The 24,239-nt window shown below is 43.9% G+C and overlaps 1 protein-coding gene across 2 annotated transcripts in view; it reads left to right on the forward strand.

Moving 5' to 3' along the window:
- The first annotated feature begins 1,141 nt into the window (after window positions 1-1,141).
- The window catches only part of LOC115095931 (rab GDP dissociation inhibitor alpha), a 63,024-nt gene continuing 39,926 nt past the window's right edge, over window positions 1,142-24,239 (forward strand). The window contains exons 1-3 of one of the 2 annotated variants that reach the window (XM_029610295.1): window positions 1,142-1,334; window positions 2,871-2,978; window positions 3,488-3,587. In XM_029610295.1, the coding sequence (XP_029466155.1) occupies window positions 1,290-1,334; window positions 2,871-2,978; window positions 3,488-3,587 (253 nt within the window). In that variant the 5' untranslated portion in view covers window positions 1,142-1,289. The remainder of the gene's footprint in view (window positions 1,335-2,870; window positions 2,979-3,487; window positions 3,588-24,239) is intronic. The other variant, XM_029610286.1, reaches the window with a different exon arrangement.

Genomic DNA, 24,239 nt, shown 5'->3' on the forward strand with positions numbered 1-24,239 from the left:
TACTGTCCTTTGTGAAGACCTCAGAGGTCTTATTGCCTCGTATGCCCGGAGTATTGTGTTTGCCCATGGCAGTTGTTTATAAAGTTATGAGCTTGTGGGTCAACATGGTAACATAGTATTTAATTCTCCATTGAACAGGCACGATGATACCCCTTTAGGTGTAATGCCTAGGTCAGGCCCCCCCTTATCCTGGCACTGCCTATTTTCTATCCCCTCCCAAATCACTTAGCCCAGTCACTGTCTTTGGCTGGGGGCCATGCAGAGCCAGTGTTTCTATTAGGCAAACTGGGCAGTCAACTTGAACACCACATTTTGGGGGTGGCATAATCCCTTCCAGAGCCAATACCGCCAAAAAAGGGCGTGCTTTGCTGGAGCCAATACTGCCGGTAGGAGGAAGAGCTGTGCTGGAGCTGCCGCTGATAGGTAAGCTGGGAAGAAGGGGTGCATGATTGAAGGTTCGCCTAGGGCACCAAATACTTTTGGGCCACGCACCAGCGCTCCTTCCATGACCTTGCAATCTTGGGCCCTAAAACTGAGTGTCATGGTTGCACAATGACGTGTTCTTTTCCCACGGGGGACGCAAGCACTGCCTCTGTGGCATCTCCAACCTCAGCGAACCTAGGGAGTGAAAGACCTGATCATGTAGTCATCACTTAAAAGTCTATAATTCCTAGGGATTTTTTTTTTTTTTGTATTAGTTATTTGGCTTGTGCGACTTAACACGGAAACTTTATCTATATTTAAATATTTTGTTCTAGGTTTACTTTTTAGTAATGGAATTGATCATGTTCTCTGTGTATTAATTTGTATATATTATCATTATTTATGTTCAATTCTTTATAGTCAGAAAATAAAACAGAAGAAAATACGTATAGTATATAAAAAATCTGTATGCACACATATGTTTCATTTATTTGACTATTTGCATAGTGAAAAACCCAGGGAGGTGGCAGTTCCTTGCAGGCTGATGCGGGCAGCGCAGGGATCTTGGACCTCCTCACCAAGGTCATCCACCCCCCTTTCTCCCCATCCGTAGTAGGGCAGGGTTATGGGGAAGAAGAAGGGGCTGGACACATAGAAGGAGCCAGGGAAGTGATGCCGGAATCGCAGCCGTGCCCCTGTCCTCCCGCCCACGGCTTTGCAGTGCAAGGAGGGATGCGAGACTCTTTGACGTCGCGGAGGGATTGTAGAGGCTGCTAGAGTTTGCTGCCGCCCCTGAGCCATCTTTGGTCCATTTGCCAGCAGCCGCTTGCTTGGCTCGTGCTGCAGATTCTTACTCGGCATTGAGTATGGATGAAGAGTACGATGTGATCGTCCTGGGCACTGGCCTGACTGTGAGTATCCATTCCTGGAATTACAAAAAAAAAAAACCTTAACCCGATCTGCAATTAGAGCCAGAAGACACGGTGACACCCCCTGCCTCCGATAAACAAGCCTTTCCCGGGATTAAAAAAGGCTCCATGCAATTAGTAAGGATGCCTTAGAGGGACTGGAAAATGTATGCAGTAGTTTTTACAGATATTGCATCAGTTTGCTCCTTCTGCCTTTTCTGTTTATTTTTGCAGTGAACTGTTTCGTTGGATTATAGGGTGGGGATGGAGCAGGTGGGGGTGGGGAGAGCTGTGCAAACTGAATGATTTGTTTATTTAAAAACGTCAAAAAGGAAATGTGGTTTTGCAACCGGCAACATACTCTTTTTTTATCAGAAGGGATGGGCTGAAACCATGAATATTTTTCCCCCTTATAAAAATATATATATAAGAAGCGGCTGAGTGATAAAATGGAGGCTCTTTTATTGATTCACCAGTTGCTGAGGCCAGTGGTTTAGTAACCCAGCCTTTCTCCCTCATTGCCTTTATTGTTTTCCCTTCAGAGTTGGGGGGAGAGAAATTTAATTAGGGAATCGGAATATAAAGGGAGAGGAGGCGATGTAGGACAGGACTTGGAGACCCTGCAGCCTTTCTGTTACTTTGAAAGGGCGTGAGTGTGTGTGTTTTTCGTACACATGTATAGAACCGTTTTATTCTGGAGTCTGGGTTTGTGTGGCTGTAAAGTAGGATTTACATAATCCAGACCTCTGTCTATAAGGATCCCTGACTAGCATCGTGGTGTTAACCTACCTGCTGCTTGTAATCTGCCACATCACTATCACTGACCCCGTTATATTAAGCACTGCAGAATTTATCCTTCCTGTCCTCCAGGCTTTGGCTGTTTTGTGTTTTGATGCCACAGAATGCAGGAAATAGGCGTTGTCTGCTTGGGAATCGGAAGAAATTCTGGAAAACAGAATTTCTGACACTCCGTGTGTGTGATCTCGGGGGGGGAAGTCACTTTATTTTCTGAGTACTAAGCCCCAACTCTGTCACTGACTCTTGTGTGTGACCTTTATCTCCCTGTGTCTCAGTTTTTGCAGCTGTGATCTATATTAATAAGTCATTTATTCTTCTGTGCTGCCAGTGGAAGGTTCTATAAAATCGAGGTGCTATATAGCTGATTGTGATCATTAATACCTGTGGTGACTGCTTCCATGTTTTTAATTATTACATTTTGTAATATACTTTAAAAAAAATCTTATTTGCAAGAAAGGGCATAGTATTAATCCAAAGAATTTTATTTTTAGTTTGTATGTTAATGTATCTATGGTCCTTGCTCTGACTTCTTGCTTGCATTTCTTTTAAACTAGTGTTAGTCCCAGGAAGTGACCCTCCCAGCCTGTGGGGCCTCGGGCTCAGGCTTAGCCCCAGCCCAGCAAGTCACTGACCCTCCCAGCCTGCAGGGCCCTCAGGTTCAGGCCAGCAAGTCACTGACCCTCCCAGCCTGCAGGGCCTCAGGCTCAGCCCAGCAAATCGCTGACCTGCTGTCTTTTGCAGGAATGCATCCTGTCTGGGATCATGTCGGTCAATGGTATGAAGGTGCTGCACATGGACAGGAATCCGTACTATGGTGGGGAAAGCTCCTCCATTACCCCCCTAGAAGAGGTAAGGAGGAAGGAGAGGTGGAGATAAGGGGCTGTTACAGCAACAGTTTTGTATTTCACTGTCCTTAAGCAATGACAGCACTCCCAGTCTGAGGTCCTGCTAGAAATGGCAAGGCCGGGAGAGCTGGACTCGTACATTTGCTGCTGTAATCGGGGAATGGGTATCTGTCCATCCAGGATGCAGTGAACCCTGTGGCTGTAAAGCCTGCACTGTAAAGTTATTGTGATCTCGGGGTGTTGGGGGGGGGGGGGGGGGTTCATGGGTGTGTGCTCCAATGTTTTAGAATTGGGGGTGGAGGGGGAGTTTGAGGTGCTTTGAATATCTAATCTGTACATAGGGTGTGTTGTTTCAAAATTGTTCCCACATATATTTTCTTCATGGGTCAGCGAGTATACGTTGCCCTGTATCCCTCACTACCTCCTGTGGTGTGGTGCCAGGACAGAGGTAGAGGACAGGGCCACTGATCCATTTCTCTCTCTCCATTTTTGACCCCCTTCCCCCCCTTACAGCTCTATAAACGGTTTGAGATCCCTGAAGGACCCCCTGAGTGCATGGGGCGGGGACGTGATTGGAATGTGGACCTCATCCCCAAGTTTCTGATGGCAAACGGTGAGTAAGGTGGAAAGTGGCATGCATTGCCTCGAATGACAGGCTCCTGAGGGGAAGATCGCAGCTGCTGGGGGGGGGTGTGTCCCCCTTCCCCTGTCCAAAATGAATGTAGATATACAGGGGTGGAAAAATAATTTAAAAAGCTAGGAGCCAGGAAAATGGTGATGGAAAACATCCTGTTTTATTTTTTCTTTAAATTTTTTTTTTTGTGTAGGTTTCTTTTTTTTTTTTTTTAATGGGAGGGGAGTAATTGCAGGATTTTTATATTGGTTTTCTGTACTTTCTATTCCCAATCTCCCTGTTCACCTAATGAGCTGGAAGCCCAGAAGGCCACCCTCCCCTGTCCTCTGTGATCCCGCCTTAATGACCTCTGTGGGCCCCCGCTGTAACCACTTCTTTCTTCCTTGTGCCCCACCCACTATAATGACATCTCTAGCTTCTCCAGGCCCCTGTAATTACATCTCTAGCCCCCCTCTTTCCAAGCCTGCCCCACCATAAGGACATCTCTTATCTCCCTGGGCCCCCATTGTAATGAAATCTCTGCCCCAAGCAACCCCGTAACGATATCTCTCTCATCTGTTCTCTCTAGCCTCACTGTTAAAAAAAAAAATAAAATAAAAAATATCTCTCCCTTCTCCTTCTGGCAATGTTCCTCTAATATTTTGTGGGCAGTGTATGGGTGTGTGTGGGGGGGGGGGGGGTTCTGTACAGTGCAGTGTGCTGTGAAACATCATTTTAGTTTCCTTTTTCATGTGCGTGCAATGTTCCTGTGTGCACATGCAGAGTGCACAAGGAACATTGTCTCCTGGCACTGCCCCCCCAATAACAACATCTCTTTTCCAGGACCTCCATAATATCTTCCTCCCTAGTTCCCACCGCACCGGCATCTCTCTGTCCACCCCAGCTGTAATGACATCTTTCTCTTCCTGAGCCCCCCCTTCTGTAACATGTCCCTCTCCTCTCCTCTCTGGGCTCTGCTGTATCAACTTCACCCTCTCCCTGCCCCACCCTCACCCATAACATCTGTATCCTTTCTGGGGCCCGCCGCCGTAACAACGTTTTTCCCCAGGCCCCACTGTAACGACTTCATATCAGAATACAAATTTTATTTGGCTCAACACCTTCAACAAGGCCCAGAGTGGCAGTAGAAGCTTGAATTAAAAACAATAGGGACATGGGTCAGCTGAACAGGTCCAGTTGTTTAGGACCGAGTTTAAAATCCATTGAATGGTGCTTCAATTCAAGAAAGGGATGATTTGCATCGTAAACTGGAATTTTCGGAGTGAGACGTTTGTCTGTGGTTTTTGACTTTGCTAAAGATTTCTGGGGTGACCCCTCATGAGATCTCTAAAAGATAATTTAATTGAGATCCTGTATATGCCAACTGAGACCCTTCCACCTGTCAAGTTCTTGGGTTTGTTTTTTTTTTTGGACTGGAAAATGCAAGAAAACACAAGCTGTAGGGCAAAACTTGGTTCGGTAATCCATGGGTATTCTTGATTTGATGGCTTTCTTGGAGAAGTCCAGTTCAGAAAAGGAAGTGAAAATCTGGGTACTTGCCAGGTTCTTATGGCCTGGATTGGCCACTGTTGGAAACAGGATGCTGGGCTTGATTGACCCTTGGTCTGACCCAGTATGGCATGTTCTTACACTTTTGGTATTCTCAGTCTTTGAGCAAGACTTGAGCGCAATCATGCGGTTTTATGTTTTCGGAATGTTAAGGCTTAATTTTGGATTTATCCAAACTTGGTGAAAATCATTCAAGAGCAGGAAAAATATTTTGGGAATGTGCCAGGAGATGTGGGCTCTTGGGGCATCTTCTGTTCTATGGTATCTGTGTAAATGCTTGGTGAAGTGTAATGCTATAAATTGCATTTTTTTGTGTGCCTCAAATCAATTTAGATTCTTTTTGGATACTACAAAGCTGTCCATTTCAACTCCAGTGACTGCCAGAGTAAATGTCTAATTGATCGTTTTTGGTCTTTTTTTTTGTTATTTTCAGGAATGTCTGTGTGTTTATTGTCTATTTACTGCTATTTTGTTCACTTTTGGTTTCTCATATTAATTTCACTCTCCCCCCTTCTATCTAGGTGAACTAATGTTAAATGGCAATATAGTTTCTTGATTCTTTTTTTCTTTATTATCTTCATGTTTAATAGTTTGGAAGTGATTGGATGTCCCATTCTGGTTTCTAAAACCAGATTAAAAAACAGCAGCCATGAATAGTACAGTTGCAAAAACTAATCATAACTTCATCAGTATAAGATACTAGGGAAGGAGAAAGTGATGTCACTGGGTAAGATGGCTGCCTAAAATGTGGGCTCTGATCAGATGTTAACAAATAACTTAAAATTATCCTTTTTTAATGAAAATTTGCACTCATCGGTGTGGTGAAGGCTCTGATTATTGGAATGGCTACCCATCAGAAGATGACAGAAATTCAAACTTTTGAAGCAGGGAATTCAGGCCTGAAGTGTGCAAGCAAGACTATGGGAGCAAGTTCCAGCAGGATTGGAGGCAGATAGCAAGGCCAGTGTGGCCGCTAAAGATTTCTCCCTACTGGAGCTTAAAGCATGGTTCAGGAAGGGGATGGTTAATAAAACGGAAAATGTCATAATGCCTCTGTATCGCTCCATGGTGAGACCGCACCTTGAATACTGCCTACAATTCTGGTCTCTGCATCTCAAAAAAGATATAGTTGCGATGGAGAAGGTACAGAGAAGAGCGATCAAAATGATAAAGGGGATAGAACAGCTCCCCTATGAGCAAAGGCTGAAGAGGTTAGGGCTGTTCAGCTTGGAGAAGAGACGGCTGAGGGGGGATAATGTAGAGTCTTTAAGATCATGAGAGGTCTTGAACAAGTAGATGTGAATCTGTTATTTATACTGTTGGATATTAGAAGGGCTAGGGGGCATTCCATGAAGTTAGCAAGAAACACATTTAAGACTAATCGGAGAAAATTCTTTTTCACTCAATGCACAATTAAGCTCTGGAAGTTGTTGCCAGAGGAGGTAGTTAGTGTAGCTGGGTTCAAAAAAGGTTTGGATAAGTTCTTGGAGGAAAAGTCCATTAACGGCTATTAATCAATTTTACTTAGGGAATAGCCACTGCTATTAATTGCATCAGTAGCAGGTGATCTTCTTGGTGTTTGGGTAATTGCCAGGTTCTTGTGGCCTGGTTTGGCCACTGTTGGAAACAGGATGCTGGGCTTGATGGACCCCTGATCTGACCCAGCATGGCAATTTATGTTCTTATTTAAAACAGGACTTGTCCTTTGTTAAAGGAGAGATCTTGGAAATGATTTCTGAGCTGAAGGGCAAAATGGTTGAATTTGTAGGCAGGATCGATGAGGTCAAATAGTAGATTGACGAACATGAAAATCCACCCATGAAAATGATGAAATATAACAAGGAACTGAATATATCGACTATTGACATCTTGGATAAATTGGAGGACCTGGAAAACAGGTCAGAATGGAACAGCATTCAGTTCTGAGACCTGCCAGACATGAATTAATGAGGACTACTCCTTGGCGATGCGTAGTATCCGCAAAGCCTTGCTTGGGGGCAAAGGTGAAGATAAGGGGCATTGCTTCCCATACACATCAAGAGAGCGCATAGGGCTCTGGGCTCTCGACGGAAGAACATGCCTAGAGATATGGAGGCCTGTTTTCGGAGCTTTCTAACTAAGGCGAAGATCTTAGCCAAAGCAAGAGTGCAGAGAACCTCTAGTTGGGAGGGCCACAAACTGAAGGTTTACAGTAATCTGTCTCCGGTCTCTCTTAGAAGGCAGAGAGAGCTGAAGGAAGTAACAACTACATTGAAATGTGAGGTATGGGGAGAGAGGCGGAGTCAAGATGGTGGCTTGAGGTGGCCACAGTTTTCTGTCTGGCTATCCTGGTTTGTTCCATGTTTCCTTTCTGGAATATGCCTTCTAAGAGAGAGGAGAAGGTCCTGGCCAGCAGTCCATTACCAGCTCTGTATCCCAGAGATTAAACTTCTCAGTCCTCTTGGTCTTTGCCTATCGCTGAGTGAAAGATGCAGACTTCCCAGCAGGTCTAGCACGGCACGGGATGATGAGGTCACTGGAGCCGGGGAAGTTCTGGTGTCTGGACCACATCTTCCTTGGCTGGCAGTTTTGGAACTTGCAGAAAATCCTTCAGTTCAGCGGCGGCCCTGCTCCTCTGGGGGTGCTGGTATCAGTGTGGCTGTTGTGGGTCTGTCTTTCTTGGGGATACTTCACTCTGTGCAGAAAAAAACTGAAAGGTGCAGCTGCAAAGGTTAAAAGTGTTCAACAGGCTTGGACATTGTTTAAAAATACAATCCTAGAGGCGCAGTCCATATGTATTCCGCGCATTAAGAAAGGTGGAAGGAAGGCAAAACGATTACAGTCATGGTTAAAAGGTGAGGTGAAAGAGGCTATTTTAGCCAAAAAAAAATCCATCAAAAATTGGAAGAAAGATCCATCTGAAGAAACTAGGATAAAGCATAAGCATTGTCAAGGTAAGTGTAAAACATTGATAAGACAGGCGGAGAGAGAATTTGAAATGAAGTTGGCCATAGAGGCAAAAACTCATAATAAAAACTTTTAAAAATATATCCAAAGCAAAAAACCTGTGAGGGAGTCAGTTGGACCATTAGATGACAGAGGGGTTAAAAGGGCTCTTAGGGAAGATAAGGCCATTGCAGAAAGACTAAATGAATTCTTTGCCTCCGTGTTTACTAATGAGGATGTTGGAGATACCAGTTCCGGAGATGGTTTTCAGGGGTGATGAGTCAGACGAACTGAACCAAATCACTGTGAACCTGGAAGATGTAGTAGGCCAGATTGACAAACTAAAGAGTAGCAAATCACCTGGACCGGATGGTATGCATCCTAGGGTTCTGAAGGAATTCAAAAATGAAATTTCTGATCTATTAGTTAAAATTTGTAACCTATCATTAAAATCATCCATTGTACCTAAAGACTGGAGGGTGGCCAATGTGACCCCAATATTTAAAAAAGGCTCCATGGGCGATCCGGGTAACTATATAGACCAGTGAGCCTGACTTTAGTGCCGGGAAAAATAGTGGAAACTATTCTCAAGATCAAAATTGTAGAGCATATAGATAGACATGGTTTAATGGAACACAGTCAACATGGATTTACTCATGGGAAGTCTTGCCTAACAAATCTGCTTCATTTTTTTGAAGGGGTTAATAAACATGTGGATAAAGGTGAACCGGTAGATGTAGTGTATTTGGATTTTCAGAAGGCATGAGGCATATGAGGCTTCTACGAAAACTAAAAAGTCATGGGATAGGAGGCGATGTCCTTTCGTGGATTACAAACTGGTTAAAAGACAGGAAACAGCCTGTATCGTGGCACTGTGGACTGGCTTACAAAACTTGATTTCCAGAATTCTTGGCGATGAAGTGGACATTTCAATGGACTATGCCTTACTGCACAACGTGGAGGGAGAAACTGGAGCACTGGCATATCCGTTCTGTCTTCAAACCTGTATTGCCACTAGACTGGAGATTGCTTATGCATGGAAGTCAACTAAAAGTCCGCAAATCACAGATGTGGTACGCAGGCTGGACTCTGTATGTACTATGTATAAGATTACAGCGGTTAGAAGACAAAATCTACAGGCTTTCCATAACACATGGGATACATTTCTACGTTGGCGAGAGTTGCATGATGGGACCTGCTAATACAGTCATTTAAGGAGAGGGATGCATACAGTGAAATCCTACGGGAGAGATATATATACATTATTCAGAATTCTTTTCTTGTATACCTATTCTGGGACAGCTCCGGGGAGGGGGAGGGGGGGGGGGAGATGATAATTGTACCTTTTTGTATTGTTTTATACTAGATTGGCTGTTTAGATTGTTGTTGTGTTTAATACAAATATAAACTTATATTTGTATTAAACACAACAACAATCTAAACAGCCAATCTAGTATAAAACAATACAAAATATGATCTGGAAAGGAATACCACGAGTGAGGTTATCAAATTTGCGGATGATACAAAATTATTCAGAGTAGTTAAATCACAAGAGGATTGTGATACATTACAGGAGGACCTTGCAAGATTGGAAGACTGGGCATACAAATGGCAGATGAAATGTAATGTGGACAAGTGCAAGGTGATGCATATAGGGAAAAATAACCCTTGCTGGTGTTACACGATGTTAGGTTCCATATTAGGAGCTACCACCCAGGAAAAAGATCTAGGCATCATAGTGGATAATACTTTAAAATCGTCGGCTCAGTGTGCTGCAGCAGTCAAAAAAGCAAACAGAATGTTAAGAATTATTAGGAAAGGAATGGTTAATAGAACGGAAAATGTCATAATGCCTCTGTATCGCTCCATGGTGAGACCGCACCTTGAATACTGTGTACAGTTCTGGTCGCCACATCTCAAAAAAGATATAGTTGCGATGGAGAAGGTACAGAGAAGGGCAACCAAAATGATAAAGGGGATGGAACAACTCCCCTATGAGGAAAGGCTGAAGAGGTTAGGGCTGTTCAGCTTGGAGAAGAGACAGCTGAGGGGGGATATGATAGAGGTCTTTAAGATCATGAGAGGTCTTGAATGAGTAGATGTGACTCGGTTATTTACACTTTCGAATAATAGAAGGTCTAGGGGGCATTTTATGAAGTTAGCAAGTAGCACATTTAAGACTAATCGGAGAAAATTCTTTTTCACTCAACGCACAATAAAGCTCTAGAATTTGTTGCCAGAGGATGTGGTTAGTGCAGTTAGTTTAGCTGGGTTCAAAAAAAGGTTTGGATAAGTTCTTGGAGGAGAAATCCATTAATGGCTATTAATCAATTTTACTTAGGGAATAGCCACTGCTATTAATTGCATCAGTAGCATGGTATCTTCTTAGTGTTTGGGTAATTGCCAGGATCTTGTGGCCTGGTTTTGGCCTCTGTTGGAAACAGGATGCTGGGCTTGATGGACCCTTGGTCTGACCCAGCATGGCAATTTCTTATGTTCTTGGTGAGTCCCTCTGTATGCCAGTGAAGTAGGCTGTGGTGACACCAGATTCTCTTTGGGATCTGACCATACCAATATAAGATTTAATGCACTGTTTGAGAGGGTTGAACCTCTGGGTTAGAATCACAAGGAGCAATTGCAGGAACATAATGAGAAGATTCAAACTTTGGAGAGTGGTGGGGGGAAAAATATCCAAGCTATTAATGCCGTTGTGATACAAAAGTGAGGCGCACTTTCCAGAAGGGTGGAATCTTTGGAAAATCGTTCTGTGTCACTTGAACTTGCAGTTGCTGAATTTTCCCTAAAGCAGGGCTTCCCAAACCTGTCCTGGGGACCCCACAGCCAGTCGGGTGTTCAGGATATCCACAATGAATATGCATGAGATACATTTGCATACCATGGAGCCTCCATGGTATGCAAATGTATCTCATGCATATTCATTGTGGATATCCTGAACACCCGACTGGCTGTGGGGTCCCCAGGACAGGTTTGGGAAGCCCTGTCCTGGATGTTCTTGCATATGTCGACAGATGTTATTTCCCTTCTCCCCCCTGCCCAACAGGATGTATTTTCTTCCTTCAACCACATGTTTGAGGTCAGCAAATCAGATTGCTCTTTCTCTGGTGCACATGCTAAATTTTACAACTTTTCTGGAAAGCTCCAATCCAAAGATTTCTGGAAGGGGGGGCTACTCTTGTTAGGATCTTTTGTTTCTGAGCAGGATTTAAAGCATTCTTATGAGATAATAATATTTGAGGAATATGAGTACTAGTTTCTTAGGTCAAGTTCTTAGACATTCTTCTGATCTGGGAAAAGTTCCTCAGGAGAGGAGACCAGGCTTCCTTGCCCTTTGGCAGGCTGTTGGTGCTTTAGAGAATGCTTTTGTATTAAGATATCCTTGTGAATGTCTGGTAAACTATACTGCAGGTTATGGGGGGTGGTTTTGCCTCTTAGCAGATGATTTTTTTTTTTACACTGTAAAAAGTTGCACATACCTCCAGTTTCCATTCAGGGCCATTCCCGAAAATCTTAATGAATAGCAGGAATCTCCACGTCAGGACTGTCTCTAGTTTTTCATTGTTTCTTATGATCTCCCACCTTTGTGTTGTGGGAAAGAATGAGGGCAGTTTTTTTTTTTTTAAGTATGTTATGTTTCTATGCTTTTCTCATTGAATTTCTGAATGCAAAGTTGTGTGTTTTTTTTTGTGCCCGGTATATTGTTTAAAGTCAAATGTAAAGGTTTTGGGGTTTTTTTGTTGTTTTTTTTTAAATGTGAGATACAAGTGGATATTTCCATTTGGTCTGTTTAATGTCAGTGGATTATTTGTAAATTTAAACCATGGAGGAAGCCAGAAAGGCCCTACAGGAAGAAAGAGTGATTAACCGTTGGGGGAGGGGAGGGGGGCATGCTAGAGAAGTCAATGCCAGCTCCGCTGCCTGACAGAGATTTTTCCAGATGGCAACATGTGCAGCTGGGGGGAAAAGAGATCTGTCAAAAGCTATACTCATGGACAGAGCAACTGATAAACAGAGCCACAAGACACTAACAGGCCGATTAGCCCCCGTTTGGCTGCGCATTTTATACGCGCTATTATTATACCTTATACTGTAAGGGAACCACCCCGAAACTAATAGCGTTCATCACATGCAAATACATGTTGATGAGCCTATTAGTTATTTCCTCGAAATACTGAAAGTAAAATGTGCGGCCAAGCTGCATATTTTACTCTCAGAAATGAACGCCTGCCCAAAGACAGGCGTTAACCGTTGATGGCACCGGGTAAGTGTACAGAAAATCAGAAAAAATTGCTTTTCTGTACACCCTCTGATTTTTAATATCATAGCAAAATTAAGTCTGAGGACCCAAAAATTTAAAAAAATCTGCCTGCCGGTCGCAGGTTTGAAAACAGACGCTCAATTTTGCCGATGTCTGTTTTCCGAACCCGTGGCTGTCAGCGGGTTCGAAAACAGACATCAGTAAAATTAAGCGTTGGTTGTCAGACCTGCTGATAGCTGCCGCTTCCGCTAATAAGGAGGCACTAGTGTCTCTAGTGCCTCCTTATTAGCGCGGGCCCTAATTTTAAATACAGAATCTCATGCCCAGGAGAAGTGCCTGGGTGCGCGTTGGGAGAGCGGGTGCCCAACTCTGAGCGCCGGCTCTCCCGTGGGTTTTTTTTTTAATCTGATGTGAGGTAAAGTGGACCTACGCTGGCTATAATTATTTTGGTTTTTCTGTTTTGTTTTTAATTTTTAATCCCTTTTTTTTTTTTGGTGTGCTAGTAGATTGCCAGGGTGGTGATGTGAGCCGGAGCGGGTATGCAATTTTAGAAGTGTTTTTTTAAATGAGGGCTGGAAGGCAGGTGTGAATTCTGGAAGTGGATGACTGCAGTACCATTAATGGCAGAGCAAATAGGGTGGGGAGGAGTATTTAGTGGAAGGAGGGAAGAGGGGGCACAGGGAGTAAGGTGTGATGGGAAAAGGGGCGGGGAGTCAAAGGAGGCCAGGAGGGTAGAGAATGCTGGGGGGGGGGGGGGGGGGGGGGGGGGGGGGGGGGGCAAAGCATGAACTGAACACCAAACTGAATGACAGGGGGAAAAAAGATACGGAACTAACAGCAGGAGGTGAGGGAAATGAATGACTGCGATGCGATGTGTGACCACGCCCCCCCTGACGTCACTGGGAGCTCCGGCGACGGTTGAAGAGCGCCTCACCATCAGGTGCTGCGAGCCGTGCGTTGTGCACCCCTTCGTGCAACCCTTGTGATTCTAAAAAAAAAAAAAAAAATCTTTTATATTTTTCTGTTATGTAACCTTATTCCAATTCTTTACCTTTTTCTTTTCACTTGTTAACAATTTTAATTAGAAATGTTCATTGTATTAGACTATGGAAATTTATTTCCTGCTATTCTGTTTAATGTAAACCGGTATGATTTACATCGGATGTAAGAATGTCGGTATATAAAAAATAAAAATAAATAAATAAATAATTTTATGAAAGGCAGGGATTTCTAATGGCTAATAAAAGAATAGTAACAGCAGGGGAAATGCAGTTGATTCAGTATTGAATGTAAGCACAGCGGTAAAAAGCTTATGAACCCAGTTTAAAGTCCCTCCTGATGCAGCCGCGTTTGGCGGAACACGGGTCCGTGTCGGGAGACCCTGCTTAAAATTGTGCTTCTCTAAGCAATGGAGTTGCCGCCATAAAATAAAAAGTACAAATGAAACTAATTTTGATGCTGTGGGGACTCATTGAATCAACTGCATTTCTCCTGCTGTTACTGAATCCTTGGAAGTGCTGTTTCTTGCTCCTGCATTTGTGCTGTGTAATAAAAGAATAGTGTCATGAAATATTAGAAGTAGGAATATACATGTTGTTTTTTAAGAAGCTCAGTAGGTTGAGAGCTGATATTGTTTTATTGCAGGAAAGATTGTCATAGGGACTATATTCAAGTTATCCTTGCATCAAATTAAAAAAAAAAAAAAGTGGGGTTTGGGTGTGTTTATTACATAGAAAATCTTCAGACTGTGGTGTTGGATATCAGCAGAGATAAAGAGGGTAGATACATTTTTTGGCTTGTCAGTGTTGATGGCGAGATTATTGCCATTGTAAACATGTATAATGCATCGTTTCATAATCAAGGTGTGTTTTGACACTATGACAGAGCATTTGATACTTTTTGCCATGGGACTGGTAATCTTAGGAGGAGTTTTCAATTTGACTCTCAAGCCTGTCCTAGATAATTCCTTGTTATATCAAACCAAGGGACTCAAACTTCAAAATTAAATTATATGGAGTCAGAAATGGGCCTAGTGGACATATGGAGGGTTTTAAAGCCTACCTCTAGGGATTAGAACCACTACTGTATCCCACACTCCTCCTCTCGTATGGATGTGATTTTCCTGGTAGTGGCCTTAATGGAGCATATTAAAGGAGCAGAAATTGAAACCGTAGTGTGGACAGATGATGGCCCAGTAGGAGCGGAGATTTTCTAACTAATGCTTCACTATATGATGAGACGGTTGCCAAAAATACAGAATGGGAGATTTGGGAGTATCTGGAGATAAATGACACTGGTCAGGTAAATCCTTCTGTGGTCTGGGACGGCTTAAAAGTAGTGTTGCAAGGTAAATTGAGAGATTGAGCATTAACAGAGAAGGAAGCTGCCTCTTTAAGAAATTAAATTAAGGACTTATAAGGGGCCCATGAAAGCACCGGATTGAGAAAAATCTTTGAAAAATTTGGAGCAAATGAGGGAGAAATTGGCATTGTCCACCTAATTCAGGTGACTTATCAGCCTTCCGTGCTTTTATTGCTAAGAATATCTCTTAATCAGAAATTTCCCCATCCAGCAATTTTTCTTGTTCTGCTAATTTTTGTTCCTGTAATACCACAAGGAAGTCCAGACAAGTGGGTTTTGCATCCCTACCAGCAGATGGAGGCAGAGAATAAAAACGTTTCAGGCGCTGCTGCTTAACCGAGATTGCCACCTGTAGTCCCTCAGTATTGTCCTATACCCAAGCCAGAGATTAGCCAATAAACCCCTTTCCAGGGCGAACAGGTAACTTGGGGTTGGAACCCCCTGAACTGAAGTCTCTCAAAAGTCTGATAACCGCTTAACTAAACATATTTACAATTTGCAAAATTTTCTGAAATATGGTTCATAAACTATCAGGAAATTCAGTCTTTTGACAGCGAAGGAGTGGGTCTGTGGACTGATCTGTGGTATTACAGGAATGAAAATTAGCAGGTAAGAACCAATTTTCCTTTCCTGTTCATACCTAGATCAGTCCAGACAATTGGGATGTACCCAAGCACCCTTAGACTGCGTGGGATCCTGAAGGACCCACACGCAGGACACTCTCGCCAAAAGTCGCACCTTCCTGCACTTGAACATCCAAACAGTAATGCTAGGTGAAAGTATGAAGCGAGGACCACATCGCAGCCCTATATATCTCCTGAGGAGACACAAACTGCGCTCTTAGGCCTACTGGAATTTTGCGACCCTTACAAATATAAGCAGAGCAAATGGTCTCCTTCAGCCACCGAGAGATCGTGGCTTTAGAAGCTTTATCTACTTTCTTCGCACCACCGAGCAATACAAATGTTATGACTTTGTTGGAAATAGTGAACCCTGGGCCGAGATGAGCGATGTCTCCGCCCACAGGGAGGAGCTCTATGGGCCTCACCGTCTGTGGGCGTGGTCTCAGCGACGTAGGACACAACTGTAAAGAGCTTTTATTAGGGAGAAAAGATAATGCACAACCTGAGGAGCAGGAAATGCAATAAGACAGTTCTTGAGCAGGACTACTCAGGGTAGTGCTATAGATGTGAAGGTCCAGTAGTGGCCCGCAGCACGGGGTAAGCCGAGGATAACTGGTCAGTAGATGAAGTAGCAGAAGTCTGAAGATACAGGAACCAGGTAGAGGATCTTGAGTAGTGGTACAATACCCTGTAGCTCAGGATAGGTAGAAGAGGTATGCTGACGAACGGTAGTGGTTTGAGGTACGGGGGGTACACTGTGGAATCCCAGCAATGTAGACAGCATAGGAAACTGAAAAAGGTACTCGCAGAAGGAAGTTTCCAGGAGCTGAACCCGAGGTTTGGGTTAGGCGAAGTCTAAGGCAGAAGGCCCTCCGAGGAGCGGATAGCCGAGACGCGGAAGGGCTCCTGTGGAGCGGGTACCCAGAGCATCCCAATGCCACAAGTAGAACTGGAACAGAAGATCCCAATGTGGAGCGGATTTAACAACGAGAGAACTTCTTGCTAACTCGTCTTAGCAGTGGGCCAGTTGGCTTAAGTATACCAGCAGGTTGACGTCATCGGGAGGGGACGCCCCCGAGGTTCCCACCATGACTTAAAACTGTGCATTCTCTGAAATGCTTCCTGTTCCACATGCAGATCCCCAGAGGTAGGCAGAGCTCCAGAGTTTCAATGCATGGATGAGACGATGGTGCAGGGAGAAGAGGGATTCAGTTTTGTAAGGAACTGGGGAAACTTTTGGGGAAGGGTGAGACTTTACTGAAAGGATGGGCTCCACCTTAACCAGAGTGGAACCAAGCTGCTGGCACTAACTTTTAAAAAGGAGATAGAGCAGCTTTTAAACTAGAACAAGGGGGAAAGCAGACAGTCACTCAGCAGTGCATGGTTCAGAGAAATGTATCCTTGAAGGATACTAATGAAACGGGAGAGTTAGGGCATCCCGACAGAGAGGTTCCAATAAAAGCAAACGTAGTCCATGTGCCTATATGTGAAAAAATCACCTGAGCTAAAGATTTTCAAATTATCTCTAAGAACTGAAAAGCAGGTTGTTAATACAAACACAAAACACACTTTGAAATGTCTGTATGCCAATGCCAGAAGTCTAAGGAGTAAGATGGGAGAGTTAGTGTATAGCAGTAAATGATGAGTGACATAATTGGCATCACAGAGACCTGGTGGAAGGAGGATAACCAATGGGACAGTGCCTTATCAGGGTACAAATTATATCGCAATGATAGGGAGGATCAACTTGGTGGGGGTGTGGCACTTTATGTCCGGGAGGGTACAGAGTCCAACAGGATAAAGATCATATAAGAGAATAAATGCTCAGTAGATTCTATATGGGTAGAAATCCCATGTGTGTTGGGTAAGAGTATAGTGATAGGAGTATACTACCGTCCACCTGGACAATATGGTTAGACAGATGATGAAATGCTAAGAGAAATCAGGGAAGCTAACCAATTTGGCAGTGCAATAATAATGGGAGATTTCAATTACCGATAATCCAATGAAGCATAAACCTTGCACATCCGCAAGTACTCGGACACAGTGGTGCAGGATAAGACTCTCATCCACTGAGAATTTCAAATGTTCTGTTTATTCAGGAAAATGTATCTGATTGGGTCTCGCGAGAGCTTTCTCCTTCGCGCCTTTTCTGGTTTAAATGGCTGTCCTTTTTGAGGGCGCTTGCGCTCCAGTTATTACTCCCACAGGTATGTGTTTGTACAATGAAATTCTCACCGTAGCCTTATCTGTTCCACTCCTTACTTAATTTATTGTATTGCAGATTGATACTGTTACTTTGGTCCCTCCCGATGCAGCAGTCGCGAAACAAGGGACCGTGTCGGGAGACTTTAAGAATATTCTGTTGTTATTGATGGAGTTGCCAATGAATGCTTGATAATTTTCCTGAATAAACAGAACATTTGAAATTCTCAGTGGATGAGAGTTTTATCCTGCACCATTGTGTCTGAGATTTTAATTACTCCCAATATTGACTGGGTAAATGTAACATCAGGACTTGCTAGAGACATAAAGTACCTGGATGTAATAATGATTGGCTCAGGAACCAAAAAGAGAGGGAGCTATTTTAGATTTAATTCTTAGTGGAACGCAGGATTTGGTGAGAGAGGTAACGGTGGTGGGGCCACTTGGCAACAGTGATCATAACATGATCAAATTAAAACTAATTACTGGAAGGGGGGGACAATAAGTAAATCGACAGCTCTAACACTAAATTTTCAAAAGGGAAACTTTGATAAAATGAGGAAAATAATTAGAAAAAACTGAAAGGTGCAGCTGCAAAGGTTAAGTGTTGAACAGGCATGGACATTGTTTAAAAATACAATCCTAGAGGCACAATCCATATGTATTCCACACATCAAAAAAGGTGGAAGGAAGGCAAAATGATTACAGGCATGGTTAAAAGGTGAGGTGAAAGAGACTATTTTAGCCAAAAAAGGATCCATCTGAAGAAAATAGGATAAAACATAAGCATTGTCAAGGTAAGTGTAAAACATTGATAAGACAGGCGAAGAGAGAATTTGAAATGAAGTTGGCCATAGAGGCAAAAACTCATAATAAAAACTTTTTTAAATATATCCAAAGCAAGAAACCTGTGAGGGAGTCGGTTGGACCATTAGATGACAGAGGGGTTAAAGGGGCTCTTAGGGAAGATAAGGCCATTGCAGAAAGACTAAATGAATTCTTTGCCTCCGTGTTTACTAATGAGGATGTTGGGGAGATACCAGTTCCGGAGATGGTTTTCAGGGGTGATGAGTCAGACGAACTGAACGAAATCACTGTGAACCTGGAAGATGTAGTAGGCCAGATTGACAAACTAAAGAGTAGCAAATCACCTGGACCGGATGGTATGCATCCTAGGGTTCTGAAGGAACTCAAAAATGAAATTTCTGATCTATTAGTTAAAATTTGTAACCTATCATTAAAATCATCCATTGTACCTGAAGACTGGAGGGTGGTCAATGTAACCCCAATATTTAAAAAAAGCTCCAGGGGCGATCCGGGTAATTATAGACCAGTGAGCCTGACTTCAGTACCGGGAAAAATAGTGGAAACTATTCTCAAGATCAAAATTGTAGAGCATATAGAAAGACATGATTTAATGGGACACAGTCAACATGGATTTACCCAAGGGAAGTCTTGCCTAACAAATCTGCTTCATTTTTTTGAAGGGGTTAATAAACATATGGATAAAGGTGAACCGGTAGATGTAGTGTATTTGGATTTTCAGAAGGCGTTTGACAAAGTCCCTCATGAGAGGCTTCTATGAAAACTAAAAAGTCATGGGATAGGAGGCGATGTCCTTTCGTGGATTACAAACTGGTTAAAAGACAGGAAACAGAGAGTAGGATTAAATGGTCAATATTCTCAGTGGAAAAGGGTAAACAGTGGAGTACCTCAGGGATCTGTATTGGGACCCGTGCTTTTCAATATATATATAAATGATCTGGAAAGGAATACGACGAGTGAGGTTATCAAATTTGCGGATGATACAAAATTATTCAGAGTAGTTAAATCACAGGCAGACTGTGATACATTACAGGAGGACCTTGAAAGACTGGAAGATTGGGCATCCAAATGGCAGATGAAATTTAATGTGGACAAGTGCAAGGTGATGCACATGTGGAAAAATAACCCTTGCTGTAGTTACACGATGTTAGGTTCCATGTTAGGAGCTACCACCCAGGAAAAAGATCTAGGCATCATAGTGGATAATACTTTAAAATCGTCGGCTCAGTGTGCTGCAGCAGTCAAAAAAGCAAATAGAATGTTAGGAATTATTAGGAAGGGAATGGTTAATAGAACGGAAAATGTCATAATGCCTCTGTATCGCTCCATGGTGAGACCGCACCTTGAATACTGTGTACAATTCTGGTCGCCGCATCTCAAAAAAGATATAGTTGCGATGGAGAAGGTACAGAGAAGGGCAACCAAAATGATAAAGGGGATGGAACAGCTCCCCTATGAGAAAAGGCTGAAGAGGTTAGGGCTGTTCAGCTTGGAGAAGAGACGGCTGAGGGGGGATATGATAGAGGTCTTTAAGATCATGAGAGGTCTTGAACGAGTAGATGTGACTCGGTTATTTACACTTTCGAATAATAGAAGGACTAGGGGGCATTCCATGAAGTTAGCAAGTAACACATTTAAGACTAATCGGAGAAAATTCTTTTTCACTCAACGCACAATAAAGCTCTGGAATTTGTTGCCAGAGAAGGTAGTTAGTGCAGTTAGTGTAGCTGGGTTCAAAAAAGGTTTGGATAAGTTCTTGGAGGAGAAGTCCATTAATGGCTATTAATCAATTATACTTAGGAAATAGCCACTGCTATTAATTGCATCAGTAGCATGGGTTCTTCTTAGTGTTTGGGTAATTGCCAGGTTCTTGTGGCCTGGTTTTTGGCCTCTGTTGGAAACAGGATGCTGGGCTTGATGGACCCTTGGTCTGTCCCAGCATGGCAATTTCTTATGTTCTTATTCCGAAAGGTGGAAGGAAGGCAAAATGATTACAGGCATGGATAAAAGGTGAGGTGAAAGAGGCTATTTTAGCCAAAAAAGGATCCATCTGAAGAAAATAGGATAAAGCATAAGCATTTTCAAGTTAAGTGTAAAACATTGATAAGACAGTTGAAGAGAGAATTTGAACTGAAGTTTGCCGTAGAGGCAAAAACTCAAAATAAAACCTTTTTTAAATATATCTGAAGCAAGAAATCTGTGAGGGAGTTGGTTGGGCTGTTAGATGACAGAGGGGTTAAAGGGGCTCTTAGGGAAGATAAGGCCATTGCAGAAAGACTAAATGATTTCTTTGCTTCTGTGTTTACTAATGAGGATGTTGGAGATACCAGTTCCGGAGATGGTTTTCAGGGGTGATGAGTCAGACGAACTGAACCAAATCACTGTGAACCTGGAAGATGTAGTAGGCCAGATTGACAAACTAAAGAGTAGCAAATCATCTGGACCGGATGGCATGCATCCTAGGATACTGAAGGAACTAAAAAATGAAATTTCTGATCTATTAGTTAAAATTTGTAACCTGTCATTTAAAATAATCTATTGTACCTGAAGACTGGAGAGTTGCCAATGTAACCCCAATATTTAAAAAGGGCTCCATGGGCGATCTGGGAAACTATAGACCAGTGAGCCTGACTTCAATGCCAGGAAAAATAGTGGAAACTATTCTAAAGATCAAAATCGTAGAGCATAGGGAAAGACATGGTTTAATGGAACACAGTCAACATGGATTTACTCATGGGAATTCTTGCCTAACAAGTCTTCATTTTTTTGAAGGGGTTAATAAACATGTGGATAAAGGTGAACCAGTAGATGTAGTGTATTTGGATTTTCAGAAAGTGTTTGACAAAGTCCCTCATGAGAGGCTTCTACGAAAACTAAAAATTCATGGGATAGGAGGTAACGTCCTTTTGTGGATTACAAACTGGTTAAAAGACAGGAAACAGAGTAGGATTAAATGGTCAATTTTCTCAGTGGAACAGGGTAAACGGCGTGCCTCAGGGATCTGTTCTTGGATTATTGCTTTTCAATATATTTATAAATGATCTGGAAAGGAATATGATGAGTGAGGTTATCAGATTTGCAGATGATACAAAGTTATTCAGAGCAGTTAAATCACAAGAGGATTGTGATACATTACAGGAGGACCTTGCAAGATTGGAAGACTGGGCATCCAAATGGCAGATGAAATTTTAATGTGGACAAGTGCAAGATGTTGCATATAGGGAAAAATAACCCTTGCTGTAATTACACGTTGTTAGGCTCCATATTATTAGCTACGACCCAGGAAAAAGATCTAGGCATCATAGTGGATAATACTTTAAAACCGTTGGCTCAGTGTGCTGCAGCAGTCAAGAAAGCAAACAATGTTAGGAATTATTAGGAAGGGAATGGTTAATAAAACAGAAAATGTCATAATGCCTCTGTATCGCTCCATGGTGAGACCGCACCTTGAATACTGTGTACAATTCTGGTCGCCGCATCTCATAAAAGATATAATTGCAATGGAGAAAGTACAGAGAAGGGCAACCAAAATGATAAAGGGAATGGAACAGCTCCCCTATGAGGAAAGGCTGAAGAAGTTAGGGTTGTTCGGCTTGGAGAAGATGGCTGAGGGGGGATATTGTTGGAAACAGGATGCTGGGCTTGATGGACCCTTGGTCTGACCCAGCATGGCAATTTCTTATGTTCATATGATTCCGGAAGAAAGATGGCGGTCGGCAGCACCCACGCCGTGCCGGGGAGGTTGGCGTTGACTGGTGGAGGTAGCCACTCTTCCAATGATTGCAGCGAAAAAAGAGGTGAGCATGAGAGGTCACAGCTGTCTGCGACCGGGTGCAGCAACAAAACGGTGATCCAATCGCTGAAAACTGTTAGTGACCTTCAGATACTGCAACAGAGTCCACCACACATCCAAACGATGGAGCTCTCTCTCCTGAGGAGAATCCCTAGACCACTCCAGAAAGGCCGGAAGCTCTACTGTCTGATATGAAAAGAGGAAACCACCTTTAGTAAAAAGGAGGGGACCATTCGCAACGGTCACCTGTCGTTAGAAATACCCAAAAAGGGATCCTGAAGAATGAGGGGTTGCAGTTCCTCCTCCTTAAACAGGCAGACCGCCCGAGGTTCATTCCCCTCCATCACTGGTAACTTATCTGGATCAGGGTCATCTACAACAACATCAGGATCCGTATTCAGAGCCACATCCAGTTCTGCCCCATGAGGGTCTGCAGGATCCTCCTGCAGATCATCAGAATAGTCTAAATCCCTGGGATTGGCCTCTGTTCCTGCGTGGCCCAGGCGTCATAGCAGATCTCCAGGGCCTCCTGAAGACACTACCTTTTTGGTCTTTTAGAAGAACAATGTGGCTGCCTTTCTCTGGGTTGCTTCCCCCCCTTCCTTCCTCACCAGGAAAGCCTTATGCAGGAGAAGGACAAATTCCAGAAAAATCTCTTCCCTGTACGTACCCGGATCAGTCCAGACTCCTGGGTTTGGCCCCCCCCCCCCCCCCCTCTAGCAGATGGAGACAGAAGTTTATCAAACAAAACTGCCACCAACAGTCTGGCAGCATTCTTCTGACTCCAGCAGGTGGAGGAGGTGCAAAACCTACAATCTTCATGTTTCTGTTATGTAACATATTATGAGGTTGTTTCTGCTTTATGGTATCCATTTGTATGGCGTACCTAGTGTTTGGTTCTTGTTATGTCTCTTGCCTTTATGGATTTGTAATTCTTGCACCTCATTTCAATAAAAACCATTTAAATACAAAAAAAAAACCTACAATCTGTGCTAGGGCCTAGTTTTGAGACAGGGTAGTTATGGTGTTTTTTTAAATTGCACTGGAGTGCAAGGGACCGCAGAGTTTGCCTGCAGGTCACAGTCCTAGCCTCCCGGGGGGGGGGTGGGTTTGAGAGATCCTGAGGGGACCACCCCCCCTGGTTTCAGAGACAGCTGAGGTACTAGGTGGACAACCCCGATTGCCAGCTTGCTAAGGTCGCTGGGGGTGATACTGGGGAGCCCGGCTCACTCCCCCAGTTTGATCCAGTCGGGGCTCGACTCTCCCTTCTCTCCGATTTGTGTTGGGGGCTCTTTGCGCACCATTTTGCCATTTCCTGGAGGGGACAGTGTTTGTTTAGTCGCAGCATGCCGCGTTTGTCGCGTGATGGGGTATGCTGGAATTAACTCTCGGAGGGAGAGGGAGCCTCCACGACCCAGGCTAGGGTCTTTCTTCAGGTCCAAACAGTGACAGGCGCATTTGGGGAGCTGCACGGGTGCCGTTTTGGGTCCTATGGGGTCAGCGTCTTGAGGGAGCGGGCGCCATCTTGGCTTCGCTTGTACCAGCGGCCTCCGCAGCGCAGACGGCGCTCGGGGAGGAGGACCCTCCGCCACACTTGTCACCGCAGCGCAAGGTCCCTGAGGGGGACAAACCTGCGGGACCCGGCTAACCTATCGATGTGAACCTCGATGTTGATGGGGATAAGTCCTCTGATTCTTCTTTCTTATCAGACTTCATTTTGCTTATGCTTAAGGCCTTTAAGGCCTGGAAGGCGGGAAAAAAGAGGCCTCACAGTCATGACTCCCTGCCCGGGCCCCGGAAGCGAGCCAAGCCCAACCAGGACCCGGGTCCCCTGGGGGGATAGCGTCCTTTTAGCATACGGACTCCGGTGGCGGATCTGGATACATTGTCAGATACGGATGACCAGGACGACCAAGAATTGCCCGCCCAGCCCCCAAGGGGGGTTGAGGGGGGAGGCCGTACACCTGCAGGAAGGTCTGCGGGGATCCCATGGGGTGGATGGAAATGACCCAAAGGTTGTCCGTCTTTAGGAGAGAGGAACCGGGTCTGCTCATCCCGGCTATCCGCGGGGAATT

This window comes from Rhinatrema bivittatum, chromosome 1 (assembly GCF_901001135.1).
Source record: "Rhinatrema bivittatum chromosome 1, aRhiBiv1.1, whole genome shotgun sequence".
NCBI lineage: Eukaryota > Metazoa > Chordata > Amphibia > Gymnophiona > Rhinatrematidae > Rhinatrema > Rhinatrema bivittatum.